The 24885-nt window shown below is 38.8% G+C and overlaps 1 protein-coding gene across 2 annotated transcripts in view; it reads right to left on the bottom strand.

Annotated features, from left to right (window-relative positions):
• RBPJ (recombination signal binding protein for immunoglobulin kappa J region) overlaps positions 1-24552 on the bottom strand; it is a 106345-nt gene extending 81793 nt beyond the window's left edge. Inside the window, exon 1 of one of the 2 annotated variants that reach the window (XM_080797252.1) lies at positions 24300-24552. In XM_080797252.1, coding sequence (XP_080653378.1) covers positions 24300-24319 — 20 coding nt within the window. In that variant the 5' untranslated portion in view covers positions 24320-24552. The remainder of the gene's footprint in view (positions 1-24299) is intronic. The other variant, XM_080797253.1, reaches the window with a different exon arrangement.
• Positions 24553-24885: the final 333 nt, after the last annotated feature.

The raw sequence follows: 24885 nt of genomic DNA, 5'->3' as shown, positions 1-24885 counted from the left end.
ACTAACAGATTACCCATTGAAGGCATAAACTACTGAGGATAAACTTTCTTAACTGATCTTTTATAAACCTTAAGGTGTTCAAAATTCTTTTTTTTTTTAAGATTTTATTTATTTATTTGACAGACAGAGATCACAAGTAGGCAGAGAAAGAGAGGGGGAAGCAGGCTCCGATATGGTGCTCGATCCCAGGACCCTGGGATCATGACCTGAGCGGAAGGCAGAGGCTTTAACCCACTGAGCCACCCAGGCGCCCCAAGGTCTTGCCTGTAGCAGGTTTTCAAGAAACGACTCTGAATTCCATTTGTTGAAAATATTCCAGTATATGATACTAGATAGTTCACAGGGTATTTTTAACTTCAGAAATAAAAATGTCAATAGGCGACATCAATTAAAACAAACTCAATAATAAGTTTTAAATGGAGTTCCATTTCAATTTATTTGGCAAAATGAAAGCTTTGAGTTGGAAGAGAATATAATTCTCAAAAACCACAACATGTCATGGACAAAAGTATGAAGTCTAAAACTTTCCATGGCATTTAAAATAGAAAAAAGTCTATTTCTATTGTAATCTAAGGAAAAAAAAACGGTTTGTGTCCTCTTGACATATAAGAGCCTAAATATCATCACAGCTTCTGCATATTCTGATTACTTGATCAATTTCCTATATAAATCTTTGCCAAAAAGTGAAAATACAAATCTCATTTACCACATTTTATGTATGCTTTCTTTGTGACTACATTTGGTGGTAAAAACACAATCCTGTCTTCTCATATTTTATATTAAATAAAATTGATAGATGTAAAAATTATTGAAAATGTAAAAACTTGCTGAAAATATTCCTTGGTAGTGGTATACGTTAATGTCATGCTCTGAAGAATATTATGAATTATAAGAGCTAACATTTATTAAACTTCGTGCGTAAAAAGGATTGTCTAGTATTATCTCATTCACTTACTACCAACTCTGTGGGTAGGTATAATAATTCCATTTTATAAATACAGAAACTGAGGCTTAAAGAAGTCAAGTTAACTTGTAGAAAGGAACATACAAATGGCAGAGCCAGCAAAGCCTGGTCTGATTCCAAAACCAATACTCACCTGCCAGTCATCTTATACAATTTTATAAATCCAACTAAAACAAAAAATAAACTCTGCTCGACAACGTAGGTTTCTCTGCCGTGAATTACTTCCTAGGTGACTAGAAATAGGGAAATGAGGCTGGTGTGAAAGGAAGTCATGTTGGCATATAACACAATTTTTCAAAGCAAGTTAATGTTTTGAGGCAACTGGAACAAGCTCTTTCACAATCAGAGAATAAAACCTTAGCAACAGATGAATATTTTAAGGGAAAAAACCTGAAAATCTACAAAAGCACTTTTCTTTCTTGTAGTAGTGGTTGATTTAATGGCTTCAGGAATCGTTCCTCTTTCAGCTAAGTTCTACCCATTTGGCAAAGCTGCCTGTGCAGATGAGGAAGCTGCAAAAAAAAATTCCCCCTATATTCCAACAATGTCTTAATGAAGAAGGCTACACATCTCAGATTAGATTTTTTTATTTTAATGAAAATAGGCTCTTACAAGCAGTGCCCTTATAGAACCTACAACTAGGAGGAGGCTGGAGCTCAAGGTTTAAGACTCCAACGATTAATACAAGGTACACAAAAGCTACTCTTTTGTTTTTTATTAGAATTGCTATTGGTTTGGGTTAGTATTCAAGAGAAGAGTTCCACGGATTTTCAGTAGTCTGCCCCCATGCCCTATGCCCCAATATAAGCTTTATTACTTTCATGGAAGGATTTTGCAATATTCAAGGTTTGTCAAGATATATATGGCATCGTGGCAGAAGCTCCTGCATGCATGAGACAAAACAATTCCTATGAACCTTTTGCATATATGGACTTAATAAAATGCCATGGATAGGTTTTTGTTTGTTTGGTTTTGTTTTTTAAAAACTGTGAGGTAAACTCCAATCCTACAGACAAAACAATGAAATGTGTATTAAAACTGCTACCATTAGGATGAAAATGCAGAAGTAGATATTAATGTTACTTGGATTTTAAAACAATTTAAATGACTTTTTGTTCATCTTTAAACAAAGATCAACAATATCATAAACAATAACAACTTATTGTGATCCCAGACAAAGCAGACACGCAAGAAACACACACACACACACCCCCCACACACCCCCCAAAGAGGCTCTCAGCATACTTCCCTTCTTAACTAGAGAAGCAGATACTACAAAGTGACTGTACTGAGTAATCTACTGCATAAACTAAGGCAGTAGGTTCTACCCAACATACATATAATTCCAAATATAAAAACATACTATCATAAGGGAAAGCTCATCGCAAAAGACAAGACATAGTTTGTATAGAAAACAGGGCATCTAAAGATATTCTGATAGACACAGTTGCCTTAATTAATTCTCAAAACATAAAGCATTCTCAAAAAAAAAAAATTGTTTCAAGTGATGCTTGGAGACCTAAATATGTGGTTAAATGGGTTCTGGTACCAATTCCAACATGGGGAGGGGGTTTCCTACCCAACAAGCAATTTTCTGGACACAAGCAGGATGTCCTACAGTTCAGCTCAATTCCGACACTACCCAGAGACAGTTCCCCCAGGTAAACAGTTCTGTCCCAAAAGAGTGCCCACCACCCCCATTTCAGATGGTAGTTGCAAGTCAAGGTTATTACCTGTGCTTCTGACAGACCAACTAGACTGGAGGCTCCAACGACCTTCTTCTTGGGTTTGAATGATTTGCAAGTGCAGGTCACAGAACTGAGGGAAACATTTTACTTACTAGATTTCCTGTTTATTATAAAAGGATATAACTAAGGAGCCGCCCAAAGGAAGAGATGCAGAGGGCAAGGTATGGGGAAGAGGCAAAGAGCTTCCACGCCCTCTCCAGGCACAACACTCTCCCAAGTGAAACCTCCCCAGTAAACACCGCATCTGCAAGTATTCACCACCTGGAAGCTCTCTGACCCCGTCCTTCTGGGTTTTAGTGGAGGCTTCATTACACAGTCATGATTTATTAAACCACTGGCCTTTGGCAACCGGGTGCAACCTACAGAGGTGGTGAAGAGCATAGGAGGAGTCAAAGTTCCAACCCTCTAATCACAGGATTGGCTCCCCGGCAACCAGCCCCCATCCTAAGGTGCTTTCTGAAATTCATCTCATTAACACAAGAAAGAAAGCCTTATCACTCTCACTGCCTAGAAAATACCAAGGGTTTTAGCAGCTGTGAACAGTGCACTGAGGGCAAAGATCAAAAAGACTGTGCGGTCATCAGACTGACCAAATACATACTTCTTATAAATCACAATATCACAGTAGTCAAATATTTATGTCTTAATTTCTCACTGATCTAAATATTAGGGATTCATACTGCTCTACTTCCCTATTTCTATCTGAAATCTTAGTATTTATGTTTCTCATATGTCAGAGATTACATATTAATCTGTATAATAGTACTATATTTATTGTTTAAATCAACAGCACTGGAGGAAAAGTTATGTACCTTAATAAAGCAAAAATTTTTCAAGTAATTACTTAGGTAATCCAAAATTAATGTGTAAAACATGTTAACTCCTGGGAACGTTCCTTTCCTTTACAACTACATTTGGATGAGGCAAATAAATTTGTTCATCTTCTTTAACTGTCAATTTAGAGTAAAACAGTTATTCAAAATCATGTTTCTTACCAGGAGTTGGCCTGCCTACATTTTTTTAATCTGTCCCAATGCAAATCCAGAAGCCACACAAGCAAGTTATTACTTTGTATATATCCTCATCTCTTACTCTCACACCTAATATCTGTTCTCCACATCAAATGAGAGCGACCCTGCGCTTACCATTGGTCAGGCCAAAACCCACGGGGCCATTTCTGACACCCCTCTTTATTTCATGTACCGTATACAATCTAGGCACACTCTGTCTCAGGATCTTTACAAGTGCTGTTCCTACTTGCCAGAATGTTTTTCCCCCACATACATGTATGCTTCAATTCTCACTCCATCCTTAAGGTTCTTGGCTCAAATGTCACCATCTGAGTGAGACCTTCCATAAGCACTTTATCTGCTGCAACCTCTTCCTGACATGATATTCCCTATCCCCAACTTTTCCTTCTAATACCCTTACCTCAATATTTTACTTATTTGTTTTTTGTCTCTCTCTCACTAAAATGTATTTTTAGCATGACTTTTTTTTTTTTAAAAGTAAACTCAAACTCATGACCCCAAGCTCTACCGACTGAGCCAGCCAAGCACCCTTTCTCACTAAAATGTAACCTCTATACACTGGCAGAGATTGTTTGGATTTGTCCACCAGTATATCCTAGTACCCAGAACACAGATGACACTCAAAAATCTTTGAATTTAACACTAGAGCTCATTCTATGTCAGATGATCCCAATCTGAGGAAAGAGATGTTCCACAGTGTGAAGGACTGGTAATGGTGCTCTCACTGACCCACTTGTTTCAGTATATTGCTAATTACCTATTTCCACGAACTGAACTCTCAGGAAACAAGAAAAAGCCTTAGGATGATCTCAACAAAACAGACACTGGAGAAAATACTAATAATCAAGCAGTCTAAATAAATAAATCACAGAAGGGTACTTCTTTCCTAGTATTCGCTCTTTATCAAGCAAAAATAACGATTAGGTAATCACATGAGAATATAACAAGACAGTCAAGGGGCACCTGGCTGGCTCAGTCCATAGAGCACGCAACTCTTGACCCTGGGGTTGTGAGTTTGAACCCTAAGTTGGATACAGAGATTACTTTAAAAAAGAGAGAGAGAGAGAAAAAAGAGAGAGAGACAGAGATAGAGACAGAGAGAGAGACAAGACAAAGATAGAAATAACCAAGGTAACTTTTTAAAAATATAGGTGCTTATCTATTATCAATAATAACCTCATACTACATATAAATTTCACCCTGGAAATATTAGCAAATGACAGTATAAAGCAATCACAACTAGCAAGATACTTAAAAAATTAAGTACCTAAACACATACCACATTGCTACAGGTTGTGATTTTTTCTCTCCAGCAAGGTTTAAGAGTCGTGACTTCCAACTCAGAACTTTGGAAAATTTCCCTGAATTTAACTATGTATGTTTACATGCCTCTTTTGCTTGTGGTTTCCTATAAAACAGTTTAAGATAAGAAGCCACCTACCATGGGGAAAGACTTGTTCTTCCAGCTGTTGTAGAAGAGGGCTGAAACACGACTTGGGGAGTACCATGAACATAAGCCAAAATGTATTTTCTGCCAGTAAATTACTGTATAAATCTACACATATGACATTGCTGGAAATCATGAAGACTATTATTAGAAAAAAATTACATAGTGTGGAAACACCATGTAATTGGTAGTATAGATGATTTTTCTAGTATGCCTCAGTTTATAGTCTACTGACTTCTGTATGAAATGCAAAAATTTCTAAGAAAATAACTATGTGAAAATATTCTCAACAGCAAATTCATTCTATAGTTAAGTATTTCCTGAGTGCCTTTTACATAACAGGCACTCTTCCAGGTGCAAGTGACAGAGCACTGAACAAAAAGACAAGGTGTCTTCAGGAAGGAGCTTCTTTGGCTTATTTAATAAAAGCATTTTATGGAAAATCAGTGAGAGCATTATCTGCTGAGAGTGGCTGCTTTAACCAAAATAAAAGAAGATTCCTGTAAAAAAGCTTACTAAAATCCCATCACACAAGAACTCATTCATTTCATCTTTTATTAGCAAGCAACAAACATGATGACAGAATGGCACAAAGTACTACCAGATGTTATGGATATGGCCAGTTTTATAAAACAATGTATCTTCATGAGATAAGAAGTAACTATGAAAATCTCCTGTACCACAGGGAGGTCTGTTCTTTATGTGGTGGCAAAACACTTAAAAGGGTTCTGAAACTTGACAGTTACTCTTTATTCTTACACAAAAATGTCCCAAAACTGATTACTTTTCCTGTGAAGACAAGCAGCTTCCTGTAGTATGCTATCTAGAAGTTATTTCTGTAAAATTAAAAACACTTAAGGTAAACAATGGCTTGTTGGCTAAGAAAAATCATCTGATTTCTACAGAATTAAAATGAACTTGAATCTAGCCTTTTGAATGACTCTATCACAAAAAAAAACCAAGATTTTGAAAAGTAATGAAGTATATTACATATACATTCCCAATTTATATAGCAAACTGATCTTTAAATACAGTGGTGCCACTAAAAAAAATGCCTTATGAAGATAAGGGATCTTTCATTCTAATAAAGTGTCTTTAAAACCTTACTTCATTTTTATCACAATATTTTTTAACATTTCAAACTTCCATATACATTTTGATGTGTCCATTATTAAAGTACAACAGTTCAGTAGAATTACACAATTGTGTAAATACACAACATATACCACAGTACATGTTAACTTTCTACAGACACAGGGGAGCAATCAGAAGTCTAGAGACTGTGACATGGTACAAAACAGAACAAACTGCTGCATGTGTCACACATAACTCTTGCAGTGCATGGATAAAGATCCCAAGGACACGCAATCTTCTCTGGCTTCACAGAAATTAACTAAATCCACCATTTCCGTGAATCAGAGACACCAGCAAAAAATATGGAGGAATCAAGCATAAACACCATCCCTTCAGGAGAAAAATAAAGAATCTCAATCTTAAAATGGGATAGTCAATGTGAAAAGACTGAGGTTAACAGAATCAAATTCATTAATGTCCTCACAGTCACAGCTTTAATGAATTGTGCATCTGCCTCCCCAACAAAACCCTTTTTAAAAAGCACCCAAAGAGTTTCAATATAAGTTTCATCCCCTTCCCTCCCTTTTTTCCTTCCAAATCAGCATCTAAAGAAGTCAAGCCTATTCTACCTTTAAAAGCACCATCACAACACACTGCAGCTCCCAACACTCCACTGAAATCGTTCTTACTAAGGCCTTTCAAGTCCTGTATCTGTTGAATACATGGATTTATAGCATTTGCCCTCTTTCCAGCATCTGATGCAATTGACTAGTTTTCTCGCCTTCTAAAAGTACTCTTCATTTTTGTGACACTATATTGTCTAGGTTTTGTCCCACTTCTTTCAGTATTAGTTTTTTTCCACTGGTTTCCACACCTCTACCCATTCCTTAAATTTTAGTGCTCACCAGCAGTTTGTCCCTGCTTAACTCCAACTCTCCCAGGGAGGTTTTGCCCACTCCCAAGGTTTTAATTACCATCTAAAAGTTTTCAGGTATGTCTCTCCAACCTTGACATCTCTCCTGAGCTCCAGGAACCACACACCTAATACATACATGTAACTGGCCACCAGATATCTTCACACATCTCTTGCAAGGACCTCAAACTCAATACACTCAAAACCAGAAACGTCTCCCCCCAACACTAACTCCTCTACTATGCCATTTATCTCAGTGCCATCTCATCTCAACAAATGGCAGTACCAACCTGCCCATGACAACATGTGTAAAGCATGAGAATTTTTATCCTTCTTGACAAATTGTTGATAGAATCAAAGCTGAGATCAATCTACCATAACTCTTACATCTTGCCCGGACCAGTTATATTAAAAGTAAACCTCCACCCTATCTTACCAAAAGGCAATGTCTTCACTTATCTCCAAAGTATCACTGGCTTTTTTTCAGATGTCCCTAAGAAATGACTTCAAAAAACAAACATCGGGCGCCTGGGTGGCTCAGTGGGTTAAAGCCTCTACCTTTGGCTCAGGTCATGATCTCAGGGTCCTGGGATCGAGGCCCGCATCAGGCTCTCTGCTCAGCGGGGAGCCTGCTTCCCCTCGTCCTCTATCTGCCTCTCTGCCTACTTGTTATTTCTGTCAAATAAATAAATAAAATCTTTAAAAAAAAAACCCAACATATCTTGCTATTGACTAAATACAGACTACAAATGTAAAGTTCTTAGAACCATATTGACTGTGATTTTGAAATTTCGGAGTCTAAACTATACATGTGAATCTCTAATACATGTGTGCACATGTTTTTAAATTTCCAACAGAAAGAGAACAGAAGGAGAAAGATAATCCTATTAGTAAAATCTCCACAAAAGCTTCCCATTAGAGTTGAAAAACGATGGGATTTTATAATTTAAGCCCCTGCATCACTGTATCCTCTGAAAATCTTCCTCATACACAATGGAAACCTATCCTTAAGCCTAACAAAAACTCTCAATGCCTCAAAGCACTGGATGGGCTGGTCATCTGACCAGACAGAAATGAAAATAGCACACTGATGTCAGAGCTCATGAAAGTCAAAAAGTGGAAGAGGTAGCTAAGGAATCCCTGAAAGGACAGCTGAAGCATTAGTAGCCACTCCTGATTTCTCTAACACAAACAGATTACCTTCCCCAGGAGCGTGGGAACTATACACACTTCCAACTTTTTACAAGTTCTCAAATTGACTAAGTCATTTTATCATCTGCATCATATTCTACTACCAGGTGTGATCTTTCAAAAGGTGTGATTAGGAAACCATCCAACATAAACATGAACCTCAGTAGGCAGTGTTAAGGACCAGTGCTAGAAAAGCCATCTGTTCGATGAAAATAATATTTCTACTTCCCTAGTGATTACAGCTATCCATAACAACTGTGAAATCCCGAGAGAAGAAATTTTAACTGCCTCAAAACTAATTATTCATATAAACTGGCCAAGAAATTATATATTACATAAAGGGCTCTCTAACCCTTAATATTTCTTGGCTAATTATTCCACTGGTGGTCTACATCTGCGCTCCTAAAATTTGATGATGAATCAGAGGTAACTCACAGAGAACACTTATATCTAAAAGTGACTACAGATAATAACTACAATTCACAAAAATTGTTATTTTTTTAAAGATTTTATATATTTATTCAACAGTCAGAGATCACAGGTAGGCAGAGAGGCAGGCAGAGAGAGAGGGGGGAAGCAGGCTCCCCGCTGAGTAGAGAGCCTGATGCGGGGCTCGATCCCAGGACCCTGAGATCATGCTCTGAGCTGAAGGCAGAGGCTTAACCCACTGAGCCACTCAGGCGCCCCGAAAAATTGTTATTTTTAATGTGCATAAAATCCTCCTGAAAACATGCCCCATACAATAAAAGAAGAGATGGTACTGTCAAAGTTTAAACATTATTACTAGAAGGAATGACACTAAATTTAATAAAAAAAAGTTTAATTTTAACAACATACTTTTGAATATCTTCAATACTCAACAATTTATGATCAGGAAGCATGTTAAGTACTGCCTTTAAAAGTAAAGTGAATCATTTTGATGATTTAAATATATAAATAGGTCAGAGATTTGCAAATATATATTCTAAGACATTCAGAAATACTGGCCATAATCCCACATATTACTGCAGTGGGGGTTTTTTGGTCTCTTGGATCCTCATTTGTTCCAAATGTCACTTCTCCACCCTTCCTTTTTTAAAAAAATAAACATTTTCTAGAATTCTTTTTTTTTAAAAGATTTTATTTATTTATTTGACAGACAGAGATCACAAGTGGGCAGAAAGGCAGGCAGAGAGAGATAGAGGAGGAAGCAGGCTCCCCGCTGAGCAGAGAGCCCGATGTGGGGCTCGATCCCAGGATCCTGGGATCATGACCTGAGGGGAAGGCAGAGGATTTAACCCACTGAGCCACCCAGGCGCCCCTAGAATTCTTTTGAGAAATTTATCTTCTAGGTATCTTCATAGAAAATACCACAACGCCTTTACTTCTTGTAGCTCAACTCTTAGATGCAGCATTTAATATCTTGGAGTAAAACTACTTTTAATAACTTAAGAGTTAACTATTTCAACCTGTTCAGTAACATATTAAAACCGTAAGCTTTTGAAATAAAAATGGGTATATGCACTGTGCCTATAACTATTGATATGTATGAGCTAATCATACCAAACAGAAAATACTTAAGTCCCAAACAACCCAACACTTAAGGGTTTTAAACCATAGACACAGGTAAAGATCATTCGCAAGAGCCATTATACACAGTAGTTGAGAGTAAAAATATTTGATGACAGAAACCATGTCATAAAATATCTTAAAACTACAATTTATCTTTACATATATCTGAATAACATGTTTAAAGAAACAATCTATCAAAGTAGTCAAGCAAAATATTCTAAATTCCTTCAGTCTTAAGAGCAGTAGCAGAAATGACTGCTCCAAAGATTACCAGAACAAAAACACTCTCTCAGTTTGTACTATCCTAACTCACCCCCCTCAAAACACATTTACCCTTAGGGATTCACAAATAACAAACACACAATTCATTTCAACCACGGCTACAATTTGTAAGCAGCCTTTCATTGCTCCATAAAGGCTCGTCATTGTAGATGCTCATCAGTTTTTAAGCCACATCCACAGCTGCTGTCTTAGAAAAACAACATTTGCAGCAAAAACTTTAAAATTACATTTATAAAACAGTTTGACATAAAACAAAATTAAAAGTACTCCAGTATAATGTATCTAGAGTACCAAAAGTATGAGACTCAAGTCATTTTTAAGAGTAATACTTTTCATCGTTATAGTACAAGCATTATTTTATTTTCTAAGTTCTCTGACACATATAGTATCACATGTAACTTAAAGCCTAGATCAAAGAGGTATTTATTATGCACGCCAAAAAAAAAGTGAAGCAGAGATATTACCAAATTTCTTAATGAACAGAATCGGTTTCACGACCTCCAGCCTGTGTTCTTTCTACAAACTCTCTTCCAAAATCATAAACCAAAATGCAGAGACAAAAATCCCACATAAAAGTGTCCTAAAAAATAAAGTCTACTTTTTAAAAATCCCATATAAACCAATTCCCTGCTCAACGTCACACTTCTGTTTCAGATCTTTACTCTGGCTGGACCAAGGGAAGGGAATCTTCTGGTTAGAGAGCACAATCAATCATGTAGACAGACGACAAAAAAGATGAATTTGGGGAGAGGGAGTATGGAGAGGAGGAACGCCCAGTAGCATTATCACATACTAGATTACACAATAATTAAAAGATGCTCATCACAATGAAACTGGAAACCAGAGACATGAGTCTGAATTCCAACTCCCCCACCAACTCACAAGCACATTTGGTTAAATTTCTATAAAACAGAATAATACTACCTTCCACACCAGACAGTGGCAAAGGCTAAATATAACAACAGATCTCAAGGCTACTGAACCACATTCAGGTAACAGATTATATTCAAAATACATTAGATAAATCTGTACTAATACTGGGGGCCCATAAGACTTTAAAACATACAGGAATATAAGCAGGATTTCAAATCCGGGAGAAAAGGAGCATTCAAAAAGTGACACTGCTAAAACACTTCAATGGTTCATTCATTCATTCATTCCACAAAAACTGAGCATCATCTATGTACCAAGCACTCTATTTTAGCAGGGCAGAGAAAGACAAAATCAAAAGGCAAAGAATACATATCGTGAGAAGTTGATACATGTAAGAAAGAAAAATAAAACAGGAAAGAGTACAGAATGTGGGATAAAAAGCAGGAAAAATGTGGTAGAATGAGAAAGTACTAGAAAGGAGACCAAGAAAAAGGTGCCAGCAAGGTGGCTACCCAGAACAGTGGTATCCTACAAGCCAAATTAAAAGTATCTGAGCAAGAAGGCAGTGACCCAAGATACCAAATGCTGATCAAGTCAGATAACAGATGAAAAAAACTCACCACTACATTCACCCATACTTTAACATGGTAAGTTAAGAGGAGGAGGGGTTTTTTTATTTTGTTCTTTAAGATTTTATTCATTTATTTGACGGAGACAGAGCAAGCACAATTGGGAGGGGTGAGGGGCAACAGGCAGAAGGAAAGGGAGAAGCTCCCTGTTGAGCAGGGAACCCTATAAGGGGCTCGAACCCAGGGACCTGAGCAGAAGGCAGACGAAGGCAGACGAAGGCAGACGCTTAAGAAGAGGAGCAGTTTTGTTGTGGAATGGTGGAAATAAAGGCCTGGCTTAAGTAGGTTTAGGGAGAATGGAAGTGGAGAGAGAAAGAACTCTGCATAGGAAGTTTATTGCAAAGGGCAAAGGAGAAAAAGAAAACTAAAGGGGAATGCGGAATCCAGAGAAATAAGAGCATGTTTATATACTGTCAAGGATACTTCAAGAGAAAGGTAATAACTGAGACGAGAGACAGGGAAGGCTAGCTGGCTACCCCAATGTTCTAGAGTAGCTGAGAAGGGATGGGATCCAGTGCAGGAGCAGGGAGTTCTCAACCATGATTTACAAACTTCAACAGGCATCAAAATCACCTGGGGGGCTTGCTAAAACAGACTGCCGAACTCTATTCCTCCAGGGCTTCAGAGACAGGAGGTCTGGGGTGAAGTGAAAGAATGTGCATTTCTATAAAGTTTGCCCATTGCTGCCCTCCAAGGATCTCATTTTAAGAAGCACAACTCTATACAACAGAAGACAGAAAAAACTGAGTATATGAAAACAATACATTTGGTTATACACTTAGAAAAAGTAAGGTCAGAGCCTCATCACATAACACACAGGGAAAAAAAAAAAAAAAACAACCAACAAACCAACCAACCAAAACCTCCCAGAAGGGTTAAAGGGATAAAAAATTTTTTAAACTGTAAAAGAACATTTATAAGAAAAGCAAAAGAATGCTTTCATAATTTCAGGTGTGAGGAAGATAAGCAAAACATAAAGCCAAAGGTAAAACTACAAACTTGACTGCATTAAAATTTTAAACTCAAGACAATAATAAAATTGAATGACAAATGAAACAGTAGGAGAAAATACTTCATATAAGTTGACAAAAAGTGGGGTGTCTGAGTGGCTCTGTGGCCTAAAGCCTCTGCCTTCGGCTCAGGTCATGATCCCGGGGTCCTGGGATTGAGCCCCACATCGGGCTCTCTGCTCAGCAGGGAGCCTGCTTCTCTCTCTCTCTCTCTCTCTCTTTCTCTCTCTCTGCCTACTTGTGATCTCTGTCAAATAAATAAAATCTTAAAAAAAAAAAGTTGACAAAAAGTATCACCTGGAAAATAGTTATTACACAAAGGAAGAAAAAGACATTTCATCGGAAAAATATGGTTATGAATACATCGTCAAATCTAACTTTGAGTGCATTTCTAGAATACATTTATTTTTCAAATAATCAAATAGTAAATCTAATACTTCATCTAAAGTAATAATCTAATATAATAAACTCTTCATTAGAATTCTCTCTGGTACTGCTTGCCACCTAGGAAGAGCTTGGAAGCTTAGAGGTGGTTATCATTTAGGTAGAGACAAAAGCTCTTACCAGTATAGGCAGGGCAATGAAGGGCAGACGCAGAAGTAAAGCTTCATGAACTTGAGTTAAATTACTAAATACCAGACCCTCAGACTACTTAACTATAAAATGGAGATATTATCTCCCTCAATGTAGTTGAGGACTCAATAGATACTCAACAAAATGTCAATTCCCTAAAACCCCTTTATATGTTTACTAAACTACTGACATTTAATAGAATGTCAGCATTTCCACTAAAAAGAAAAATAAATAAATAAAATAAAAAGTTGAAGACTATACTCCCAATTGTTCACAGTAGTTAATTTCCTGGTGGAAGACTACAGCGGCTGACTTTTCATAATATATTTAAATAACTTTTGAATTTCTTATATACATTTTTCCAATAGAAAAAATAATCCAAGTATTTATGGATGACATTAATTAACCCTTAAGAAAAAGTCCCACATCAACAATCACTTGCCTGAATTAGAAAAACAAGCTAAAAATGAGATGAAAAATAAATCAACTGCGCATTTAAGCTACCATGTTAATTTAAATTCTAATGTAATTTAAGATATTTAATTTACCAACTGACAACTTTCAGGAGTTACATCCTTGGAAACCAGGTTTAAATAAACGATATGTTCCTAAATCCTATACGTAAAAGATTTCCCCTATATCGTGGAGTAGGTCAGGATGAAAAATGGCTTGTTTACCAATAATTGGGAAATAATCTTCGAAACCTACAGCTACCAAGTTTGTTTGTTTTTTTTTAACATCACAGTAGTGAAGTGGCAACTCCCACTAATTCAGTACTAGCCATTTAATCAAATGACAACACTCATTATAAGCTGTAAGTAAATTACTAAAACTATCACTACTATCTTTGGAATGCTGAAATGGATTTAATTCACTTCCTTGATGTTTGGTTAAACACAGATGATAGATACAACACATTTAATGAATTCCACAGTCAGGGAATAATACTGTCCTGACATATACGTTAGAAAAACCCCTGTATAAAAATCACCAGGTTCATAAATGGGTACATCTTCCAGTGTAAAATTTCAAGTTAAAGCCTCCTTCCCTATATGACGGTCTTTTATCTAAATCTCTTTTTCTGTCCATCCATTTTCTCTACCAGAGGCTCTGGAAACAACCAGCTGCAATTTAGTGCAAGTGGCAGAACTAAGATGCTAGGGAGGCAAGAGGCAGACTGGGGTGAGCCAGGTAAGCCATAACCCACGCAGTTCTAGAGTAGGGACAACTAAAGAGAGTAGGTGACAAGTGGGCACTGAGAACAAATGTGTTCTAAAACAGAGCACGCTGGTCAGTCAAAAATACAAGAGAATATAAGCAGCATCAAGAACAGGAAAACAGCCAAGGAGGAAAGAAAAGGCAAGCTCAGAGCTGATGGTTTATTAACTAATATTGGCAGCAGCCCTCAAACCAAGCTTGGGACTGAGAGATTTGTATTCTTGGTGTTAAGTCCACACTCACAGGAAAAACAAAGACAAAGCAAAGTGCATGTAACATTAAAATGCAGTGGAGTGGTATATAGAAAAAAGACCAGCACAAGTCTCTCCCTAAAAAACAAACCAGAACTAGACCCAGCTCAATTACTGAATGGGTCTCAGCCATTAGCCAACTGGAAATTACTCAGTCTATCTGTGCCTTCGTTTAAATAAGTAGTTACTTTAGGGGTGTCTGGGTGGCTCAGTCCATTAAGCCTGCCTTCAGCTCAGGTCATGATCCCAGGGTCCTGGGATTGAGCTTCTTCCTCTCCCTCTGCCTCTCCCCCTGCTTGCGCGCTCACTCACTCTCTCTCCCTCTCTGTGTCAAATAAACAAATAACATCTTAAAAAAAAAAAAATTAGTTACTTTAGAACACATGATTAGTGAGGTCTTTTCCAGCTCTGAAGTTTCTTGAATCTAATGGAGTTAACAATCTCTAACAATTGTCACACTGGATATAATTACATACTATGGTATGTTATAGGGAGAATACAATTTACCAAAACATAAATAACACAGAATCACAGTCTAGTATCTCTACAAACTTCATCATCATCTTTCAGTAAATCCAGTAAGAAACAACTTCCTACAGTCTTCTCCTTTAACCATAAAAATCATCGCCTAAAATCTAACCACCAAGGCTTCACTGTCTATACGTTTGGAGATGGAGAATTTGGTCACTTGTGCAATTTCACTGAGCTTCCCTTCAGCTTCTTTCTACAGGACATGTTGTTATGGCATTACGCTTTTCTATTTTTCAATACTATGAGTTTTCTATTTAATGTATGTTTCATATTCCACTTCAAAAAGTATGGTCCAGGAATGGCTGAAAGCTGACCATAATCCAGGTGGTCAGTTTCTCCATGGGTTAGTAGAAAAACTAATCTATGCTGAATGTCAGATTTATCACTCAGAGTAAGTGCCACCTAGTGGCAAATTTATATATTAAATCCATTCAAGTCCTATTCATCTAGCAAGTAACGTTTTCAGCTAACAATTGCGACATAATTATGCAAGGTAAGTAAAATATTGATCCTGTTCTTACAGAGGTGGCTGACAAATCAGATTTAGAAGGGGAGAAATACTCAATACAGATATATTTATACAACTGCAGAAAGATGTTAAATGTTACAAAAGTATGCAAAAATGTTACAGAAATATGCAAATTAAGTATTCAGCATTTGTTCAAAAGCTAAAAGAAACAAAACACTGTTATGTAGGTTTTCTTGTACCTGCTCACCTCACCCAGACTTTCCCATTTCTAATCACTTCACCCAGCTTTATCATTTGGTTTTCCCCCACCTTGCCTTCCTTCCACCCTTCCCTGCTCCCCCATCTTATCTTTTAGTCTACTCCAGATAAGGGGAAGAGAAGAACCTGTTTACTGAGCAACTACTACTCCTAGAACTGAGCTAGGCATATTATTATCTCATATCTCATATAACCTTCACACCAATACCACGAAGTATTCTTTTCTCCAATTTTTCAGACAAGGGCAAACCAGATTAAGTGAAATGCTTGTAGCCACAGATTGTCTACAGAGTACTGATTCCAAAGCTCCCAATACCATCCTGTCTCAAAAAGCTGTTCAGTTCTTTCCATTCCTAGGCCTGCTACTATGAAGATCAGACCTTGTTACATTTCTCCTACGGTCTCCATCCACCCCAATCTATATGACGCTGATTACACCCCACCTCACCTCTGACAACATTCAATGAATGTCCTCTTACCCCAAACCGTGATTGACATCCACGCCCTTAACTTTGCACTCAAGGTCCTCCAAGAAGGCCCAAACACTTTTCCAGTTTTATTTCCTAACACCCCTATGGACTCTCACCTTTTCTAAAAACTCTCCTCCAATTAAAATAATCATTCACACCTGAGTTCCCACCAACATTATACATGTTACAGCACTTAGAATCTTTATATATCTATGCACTTTCCACTAAATCATGAGCTTTACCGGACAACTTCTTGGCCACCTTTATAAAACTGCTAACATAGCAGTCACACCTATTATGTGTTCAGCAATTGTTCATTTAAAACATATTTAAGCAGTTATAAAGGAAAACTACTAAAGCATGGTTATAGGCATTTCCCTTAACCCCTCCCTTCATGATTGGGAACCTCAATGTTTCTGCTTCCTCCAGTTGGTGTTATGTATCAGGAGCTCTGTACAGAACTATATAATTTTTTGAATGAAAAATTTTCTCATACTCAAACCAAAAATTAAATGATTGGAAAATTCATGTTAGGAACTGTAGAGACAATACAAAGCTCAGTGGTTGCAGGGGTTAGGGGTGGGAAGGGGATGAGTGGGCAGAACACAGGATTTTTAGGGCAATGAAACTACTCTGTAAGATACTACGCTGGTGGATACATTCACATTTGTCCAAACCCAAAGAACAAAGTCTAATGTAAACTATGACTCAGATAATAATGTATAAGTTTATCAATTATGACAAATCTGCCACTCTGCTGAGATGCTGATAATGAAGGAGGCTATTTATTTACAGGGGCAGGAAGAACATGGGGAATCTCTGTACCTTCCCCTGGATATTGCTGTGAACCTAAAACTGCTCTAAAAAATAAAGTCTATTAAAAAAAAAACAAAACAAACAACAACAACAACAAATGGGGTGCCTGGGTGGCTCAGTCAGCTGAGAATCCTATTCTTGGTTTCAGCTCAGGTCATGATCTTGGGGTCATGAGATCCAGCCCCGTGTGGCTGGTTTCCTGCTGAGCGGGAAATCTGCTGGAGATTCTAACCCTCTCTGGGTCCCTCTGCCCCTCCCCCTGACACATGCACTCTCTCTCTCTCTCTCTCTCTCAAACAATTATTTTTTTAAAAATGGTATGTTAGGGTGCCTGGGTGGCTCAGTCGGTTGAAAGACCACCTTTGGCTCAGGTCATGATCCTGGGGTCCTGGGATCAAGTTCCACATTGGGTTCCCCCTGTTCTGCAGGGAGCCTGCTTCTCCCTTTTTCCCTCTGCCTGCTGCTCCTCCTGCTGGTGTGCCCATGCTCTCTCTCTGTGTCAAATAAATAAATAAAATCTTTGAAATAATAATAATAATAAAAGGTATGTTAGCAAAATAAGGCAAGATCTTAGTGGGTCTGCAGTTTTCCAATAAGGGAACAAATACTCTTCTTCCAATTATGCAAACCAGCCAAAAGCTAGTATATTCTGTCTGGAGAAAAACTAGTTTCAAAATAAATTTTTCATAATAAAAAAGAAAAAACCCTACAACATTGGTTCTGTTCTTTATAAGGCAACTAATACTGCAGTTATAGAACACAATCTTTACCACGCTAATAAAAAATAAGAGTTTCATAAAGTGATAAACATTTTTCCTGGTTATATAAACTTTTTATGAGAAATACACCCTTATTCATTTATAATTCTATCATCTAATTAACAATGAGCAGAAAAACATTAGCTCTAAGGCCAAGTTAAAACTACTGAATATAGAAAAGGAAGCGTGGGAGGAGAGTTAAAAATAGTCAACTTGATTATCTAGTATATTCCAGCTCACATCCAACAGGTGCAGCATTTTTATCCCAAGGTTTTTGCAACTCAGGATACCTAAGCAGCAGTGGTTTCTGTATTGTTTTGTAAACTTAAAATAGTGCAAATATTTCTAAGACTGCCATGAACATGACCAATCTGAAACCTACACAAATATTTATGCAGATAGGTAATTACTATCAATTATACAACCCAAGTCAGAGTGCCCCTAACGCTGGCTTTTCCTCAGAAGTATGTTCAGGAAACACATTATCCTTTTCATACTATTAGGATATCATTTCATTCCCTGAAGCAAAAGTAGGCCTAATGAGGCGTAAGTGACACCATGATGTTGTGCTACGCCTAAGGAGCATCCAGAACTGTGGGCAGGGTGTATGAAAGATGGTTAGCAGTCAGGCATTCAACATTCCTACATTATTACAGTTGTCTAAGCAGAGAAGACAGCAGTAACAAGTAGACCCCAAAAGTTGGGGTTGACTCAATGACAACATCCATGGTCAAACAGTAATTTACCAAATATGTCTGCTCAAAATGCCAAGGCACATATTTCAAGGGCTGCGGTCCTCTGCACTAAATACACTACTGCCTTCCTAAAACATGACCCACAAACCACAAAATAAAAAATCCAACCTGAAACCTGCCTGTGAAAGGTTAGCAGGAGAAACCATTTGTTACAATGAAAATATTTGTATACAGTTCTTTAGTATTTGCAAATCACTTAAATATATGTTTTATTTGACCTTTATAACTTAACATATTTTACTTTATTTGATAGTCACATGCCTGTCAGATAAATACAACAAAATTATCATTCCCTATTCTATAGAGGCAGAAACTCAAGCTTGGAGAAAATGTAACCTGTCCACAATTCCTGAGGCTTCCTGAAAATTATCACGATTATCAGGTTATTATCTGGTTCTATGGCATGCACCCCCTTCCCAAAAGAAGCAGTCGACAGAGTCTTAAGTTTTAATGCATCTAAGAATAATTTAAAACATGTAAAAATAATGAAACCTTTTTAGAAATACTGGTCAACTATACAAAAACACAAAATGTGAAACTTAAGCTTATCAGTTTTGTACAAACAATATAGTATAATCCAAAGGAACTTCTGGCTAAGACTGCACTATTATGTTCTCAGAGGCTATGAGAATGCCTGTTGCTGAAAATATTAATTCTTTTGGGTACCTCAGCAATTAAATTTCCTGGAGAATCAATACATCCCCTATGCACATCAAATTCTGACTACAGGCACCAGGTTGTACCAAGGTTTCGAAGTATTCTTGAGTCATTTGTTCAAAAAAACTTTTTACTGAGTCCCTATCATGTACTGGACACTCTTTTGAGTATAAGAGCATATAAATGATCATAAAAAAAAAAGGTATCTGCCACCAGGAAACTAACGAACAGCCTCTGAACGTGACAGACAATAACAACTCAGTATGACACTTCCAAGAGAATTTTCCTGAGTCCTTTAAGAACACACCAAAGGGGTACTGAATCCAGGCTGGTAGATCCCGTTAGAATATCCCCAGACCTAAGTCTTGAATAATAACCCACTAATACCAGCACTTTTCATGTACTGGAAGGCATTAAACTGCTAAACCCACCCAGGGAACTACAGATTCTTAAATATAGCCAGAGCACTGAATATTAGAGGAAAGAAAGGCATACAGTTCAGCTAGAGAAAAAGTAAATGAAATAATTACAAAGAACCATATATGCCTAACTAGCTAACATTGTTTGAGCACCTGCTTTGTGTTCAGGTATCCTACTAAATGTTTACTCACAGTCAATCCTCACCAAAACCCACTGAGCTAAGAGTGATTATCTTGCAACTGATGGAAAATAGCAAGAAGTCAGATCACTTGTCAGTGTTAAGAGGTTTTAAATGGCAGGGACAGAACTGGAACCCAGTCCAGATTAAATGCTTAATGTGAGCTCATACTCTCTACTCCACTGCCTCTTTAATGAAGGCTGCTAGGGGGAGCCATTGAAAGGTTTTTAAACTAAGAAGTAAAGTGATCAGATTTGCTCTTTAGACTGTGGAATCTGGATAAGGAAGGAGGTGAGTCTACAAACAGAAAAAGGAAGCTACCAATGTTTATACTAACTCATATGAGAAATGATGAGAACATGAATTGTAGCAGTAGGGTTGAATGACACAGATACAAGAGATTTTCAGGAGGGAAAATTTTCAGTTCTTACTGTCTAGATGTGAAGTGTTAGTGTACGAGAGGAATCCAGAAACTTAGCTTGGGAAACTTAGCTGGGATGTTGTATCATCTACCAAGAACAGAGAAGCAACAGGTTTTGTTTGTTAAGTGAATATTTTAGGAGCATCTCCTAAATGTAAAACACTTTCCTAGATCAAGGGCCAACCCTGAAATCATGGCCTTGGCTGTTAGAAAATATTCTTTAGAGCAAGTAACAAAGCATTAAAAACTATAAAGGATACTGAAATAGTCATTACTATTAACAGATCTGGCCTAGAGGCTAATGAAAACATTTTGTGCCACCATTTTTAAAACATACTACCCATATGCATAAAATAAAAACTTTTAAAAAATCACCATATGCAGAAAACAGATCAATAGAGGGAAAGCATCCCATAATTTTACAATGTGTTATTACATATGAGTCTGACAGATTTTCAATTTCTTATACAACAAATACACCACCCTGTAATTTGTTTTACTAATCCCTCTCCCTCTAAGCTTATAGGGGAAAAAAATGTACTGGTTTTATTACCCAAACTATAATACATATTTCTATTTTTTTCATCCCACTATCACCACTGTCACTTGCCAAGAACTTCGTTTATAACCTCCTACTTGACTTCCTATAAAATATGACCTACTTCACATCAGCTTATTTCAGTAACAATTCCTAGACTTTAACCACACCTTTCATCCAAGGATGCTCTCTGCAAATCCTAAGGCACAGCAATCCTGTGCAGATGTGGCAAGTTATTACAATTCCCATTTTACTACATAGTTAGGAAACTGGCCCAGGGGAAGTAGAGTAACTTGGAAATAATCATAAAGCCAGATGCCAAGAATAACAACTTTTAGTCAATCCATGAGAAAATACTGTCCCTAGTTGAAATAACATGAAATTTAGTATTAGGAGGAAGCAAAAAAAATGTTTTAAGGCCACATCATAGGTTTTTAAACTTTATTTTTTAAAATGACCCAATCCTAGAATTAAGATTAGTAAAAACTTTCAAACGCACCATTTTTTCCCTAATACCTTATCCATCCAGAGTGCCAAAGATTATTTAATGTACAACTGGCAAGAGTGGCTTTCTCCCAAACCATTTTTTATCTTACCCTTTTAAGGACAGAAATCTGTTATCGGACAAGAGGTAACTTTTTAATAACCTAATTTAAATAATCCAATACATAGAAGCATATATTAGAACAGATCTGAAAATACTACAAGTAAGCATCTTATCTTTTTTTCCTGAGAACACTATGCAGACCCATCTGCAATATACCTGGACAATAAATTTAAAGCTTTAATAGTCCGTAATCAGAAATAAAGTGTCCCAACCACAACTGACCCTGTATGTTCTAAATATGCTGCAGTTTGATATAATTTAGTAAAAGCACTGTTTCATATGATCACAAAATAAAGGTCTTAATTCAACTTAAAAACAAAAAAACCCACACAACTCAGTTTGTAAAAGTTGCTTTTATGATGTTTGTGTGATCATTCCTATATGTACAAGTCAGAACAAAATACCTTCCATTACACCATATTTACATTTTTGTTCAGAGTCAGAAAAAGTGTAGTCAAGATTTTACCTTCAAAAGAATGATTATGCACAAAGAAAAAGTACGGGAGACAAATGATTACAGGTAAAATCCACTCATGGAACCCAGACTGCAAATTTTCACAAAACCCTCACGTATCAATTAGGAAACAAGATTTCCCATTAAATAAAATTCAAACTACTAATTCTAATCGCAGCCTTCAAAAAAAAAAAATGTTTAACAACATTCCTCACACTAAATATTGTACATCCTCTACTAGTAGCACTTTACGTGGGACTTTAGTTTATAAAGGAAATGACACTCCAAATGATTTTGTTAACACAACTTCTAAAATGAGTGATCAACTAGTGCGGGGCGGGGGGGGGGGGGAGACCAACTTCTGAACAATATATTCAATCCAGTAATCCTGGTAAATTGAATTCCTCTTACCCGCAGCACCAGAATATTCAGGCTATTTAAATACACCACACCACCCTTCCCCCACGCACACAACTCCCAGTTTTTACATTACCATAACAATAAGCACTGTGAACAATTTAAAGCTCCTTTAACATTAGAAGTGACTTCACCTTACTTAAGACTACTACTTAAATGTCTTTTTAATTGCATTTGATTAATGCATTCAACAAAGATTCTAGAAGCAGTATTCATCAACCAGAAACTGCACTCTTAAGCGTGTTCCTCACTTCAACTCCAAAGAGGGAGGACAGAAGGATTGTCACATTCTACAGAGCAAAAGCACATAATTATAAACTAATGATTAAGAAAAAGTAAAACATTTATCTCAGACTCCCAAAAAGGATGCCTCCCTTTTCCTTAGGGAGCAGGAGTTAAAGGTAAAATAACTAACTCTAGACCTATAGTCTAGAAAATGCTGAAATTTTCCGCACGAATATTCAGAAGTTTTTAACATTAAAATTCACGCTACTACTATTCACGTACCTAATGAATAGCTAACGTGGGTATCTGGAACTAGTCTCACACACCAACAGAAAACAAAAACAAACCTCGCACCTCTTTCAACCGTCCTACAACACCTTCAGGTAACCCAGAAGCAAATCTACGACAGCTGCCCTTGGCCTAGGCCATCAGAAACCGCCTAAGGGCAAAGGGGGCGGGGGTGGAAGAGCAATAACCAAGAGACCAGATCTTTTTCCAGGGCTACTGTTTCCAAGCAAAACAACCATGCGCCCAAAGAGATCGCGAAGAAAACTAGAGACATTGTAATCCCGAGAGAAAGGTGTGTGTGCGTGTGTGTGTGTGTGTATATATACATATATATATATATACACATACATACACATAATCCCAAGAGAAAAGGGTGCGGAACGCCGAGGAGGAAACTATCCCCACGCCTCTTTAAGACCCACAAAAACAACAACAAACCGTAGGGTCTGTCTGCGCGCAGAAGCACCAGATGGAGTCCCTGAGGCTGAGACAGTTCAGCCGACATACTCCATGGGTAGTGGATAAATCAACCGATGATGGGAGGGGAAGGGGGTGCCAAGTGAAAAAGCCACTGAATGGGGGAGACAAAGACTCCGGGAGTGATCAAGTACCAAACCGAAAGGTGAGAGGAAAACACGTGAGAAAAATAATGGAAGAAAAATTAAAAGACAGAAATCTGGTGCCTGGGCTGTGGCAGGTCACTGAGCTACCGAATAGCGAAGGGCACAACAAAGGGGCACGGGAGGAAGGACAGCTGAGGGGAGGAGATGGAAAAGCGATGCGGGGCGCGCCGGGTCGGACAAAGCGCCCAAGGCGGTGAAACAAAGGGCCGGGGGTAGAGAGTCGCGGGGGGCAGCGGGGAAGACAAAGCGCCCGGGGCCGGGGACTCCGGCCCGGCGAGGAGGCGACGACCGCCGGGAGGAACAAAGCTGCGCGGGGCCGGAGTACCGGCCCGCGGGCGGAGACGCTAGAGGCGGGCGGAGGCGCAAGAGGCGCGCGACCCGCACGGCGCCCGCGGGCCCCGCGCGCCCGGCCGCACTTACGCCCGCACCCGCGGGCGTCGCTGCCGCCGCCGCCCGCCCTCACGCGCCGGAGCCCGAGCCACGGCGGCGCAGAGCGAGCAGCGCACGGCCACACGCCGCCGCCGCGCTCGACGCACGCGACGCCGCCCCCGCGGCCCCGGACGCCAAGCGCGCCGCGGCCCCGAACACGCCGCCCGCCGCGGGCTGCGAGACGCCCGCAACTTTCCCGATTCCCAGCGCTCCGATTCCCCCAGACTTACCCTGTCACAACAGGCGCCATCTTCCACAAACTCTCGCCAAAACTCCAACCCTCGCGAGATTCCCCCTGACGCCTTCCCTGGTCCCTCTCCCCCGCCCCTTCCCTTTTTCCTCACTCCTCGATTCCACCCAGCCCCCGCGCTTCTTTTCCCCTCGCAGCCGCCGCGAAGAGCCAGACGCCTCGCGCCGCCCGCGAAGTAGGGGATCCTGCTCGCTGCCTTCCCTGGAAACCTACCCAAGCGATGGAGCATGCGCAGGCGGCTCCTCCGCGGGCGAGCCCTCAGTGTGGTCCATGGGGAGTGCTCCGGTTATCCGGGTTTTGGGACGCGCCCTGAGGGACGTACGTGGAGACTGAGGAAAACCGGAGGGGATTACAACGGGGACGGGGAATGGAGGGGTCAGGAGGCGGGGCCGAGGGGAAGGGAGGAGGGGTCCTGGGAAAATCTGCCGCGTTTCACAGGCCTAGATGAAACACCTCCTCAAATGGGTGTTTTCCAAGTGGCTTCCCGCTCACTCTGGTTCCCAGCCCTTTTCATTCATTCAGACGTTCATTGGACACCTCCCTTATGCTAATGTCGGCGTTAGATG

Source organism: Martes martes (assembly GCF_963455335.1).
Source record: "Martes martes genome assembly, chromosome: 2".
Taxonomy (NCBI): Eukaryota; Metazoa; Chordata; class Mammalia; order Carnivora; family Mustelidae; genus Martes; species Martes martes.
This window is presented reverse-complemented; position numbering and strand designations above follow the sequence as displayed.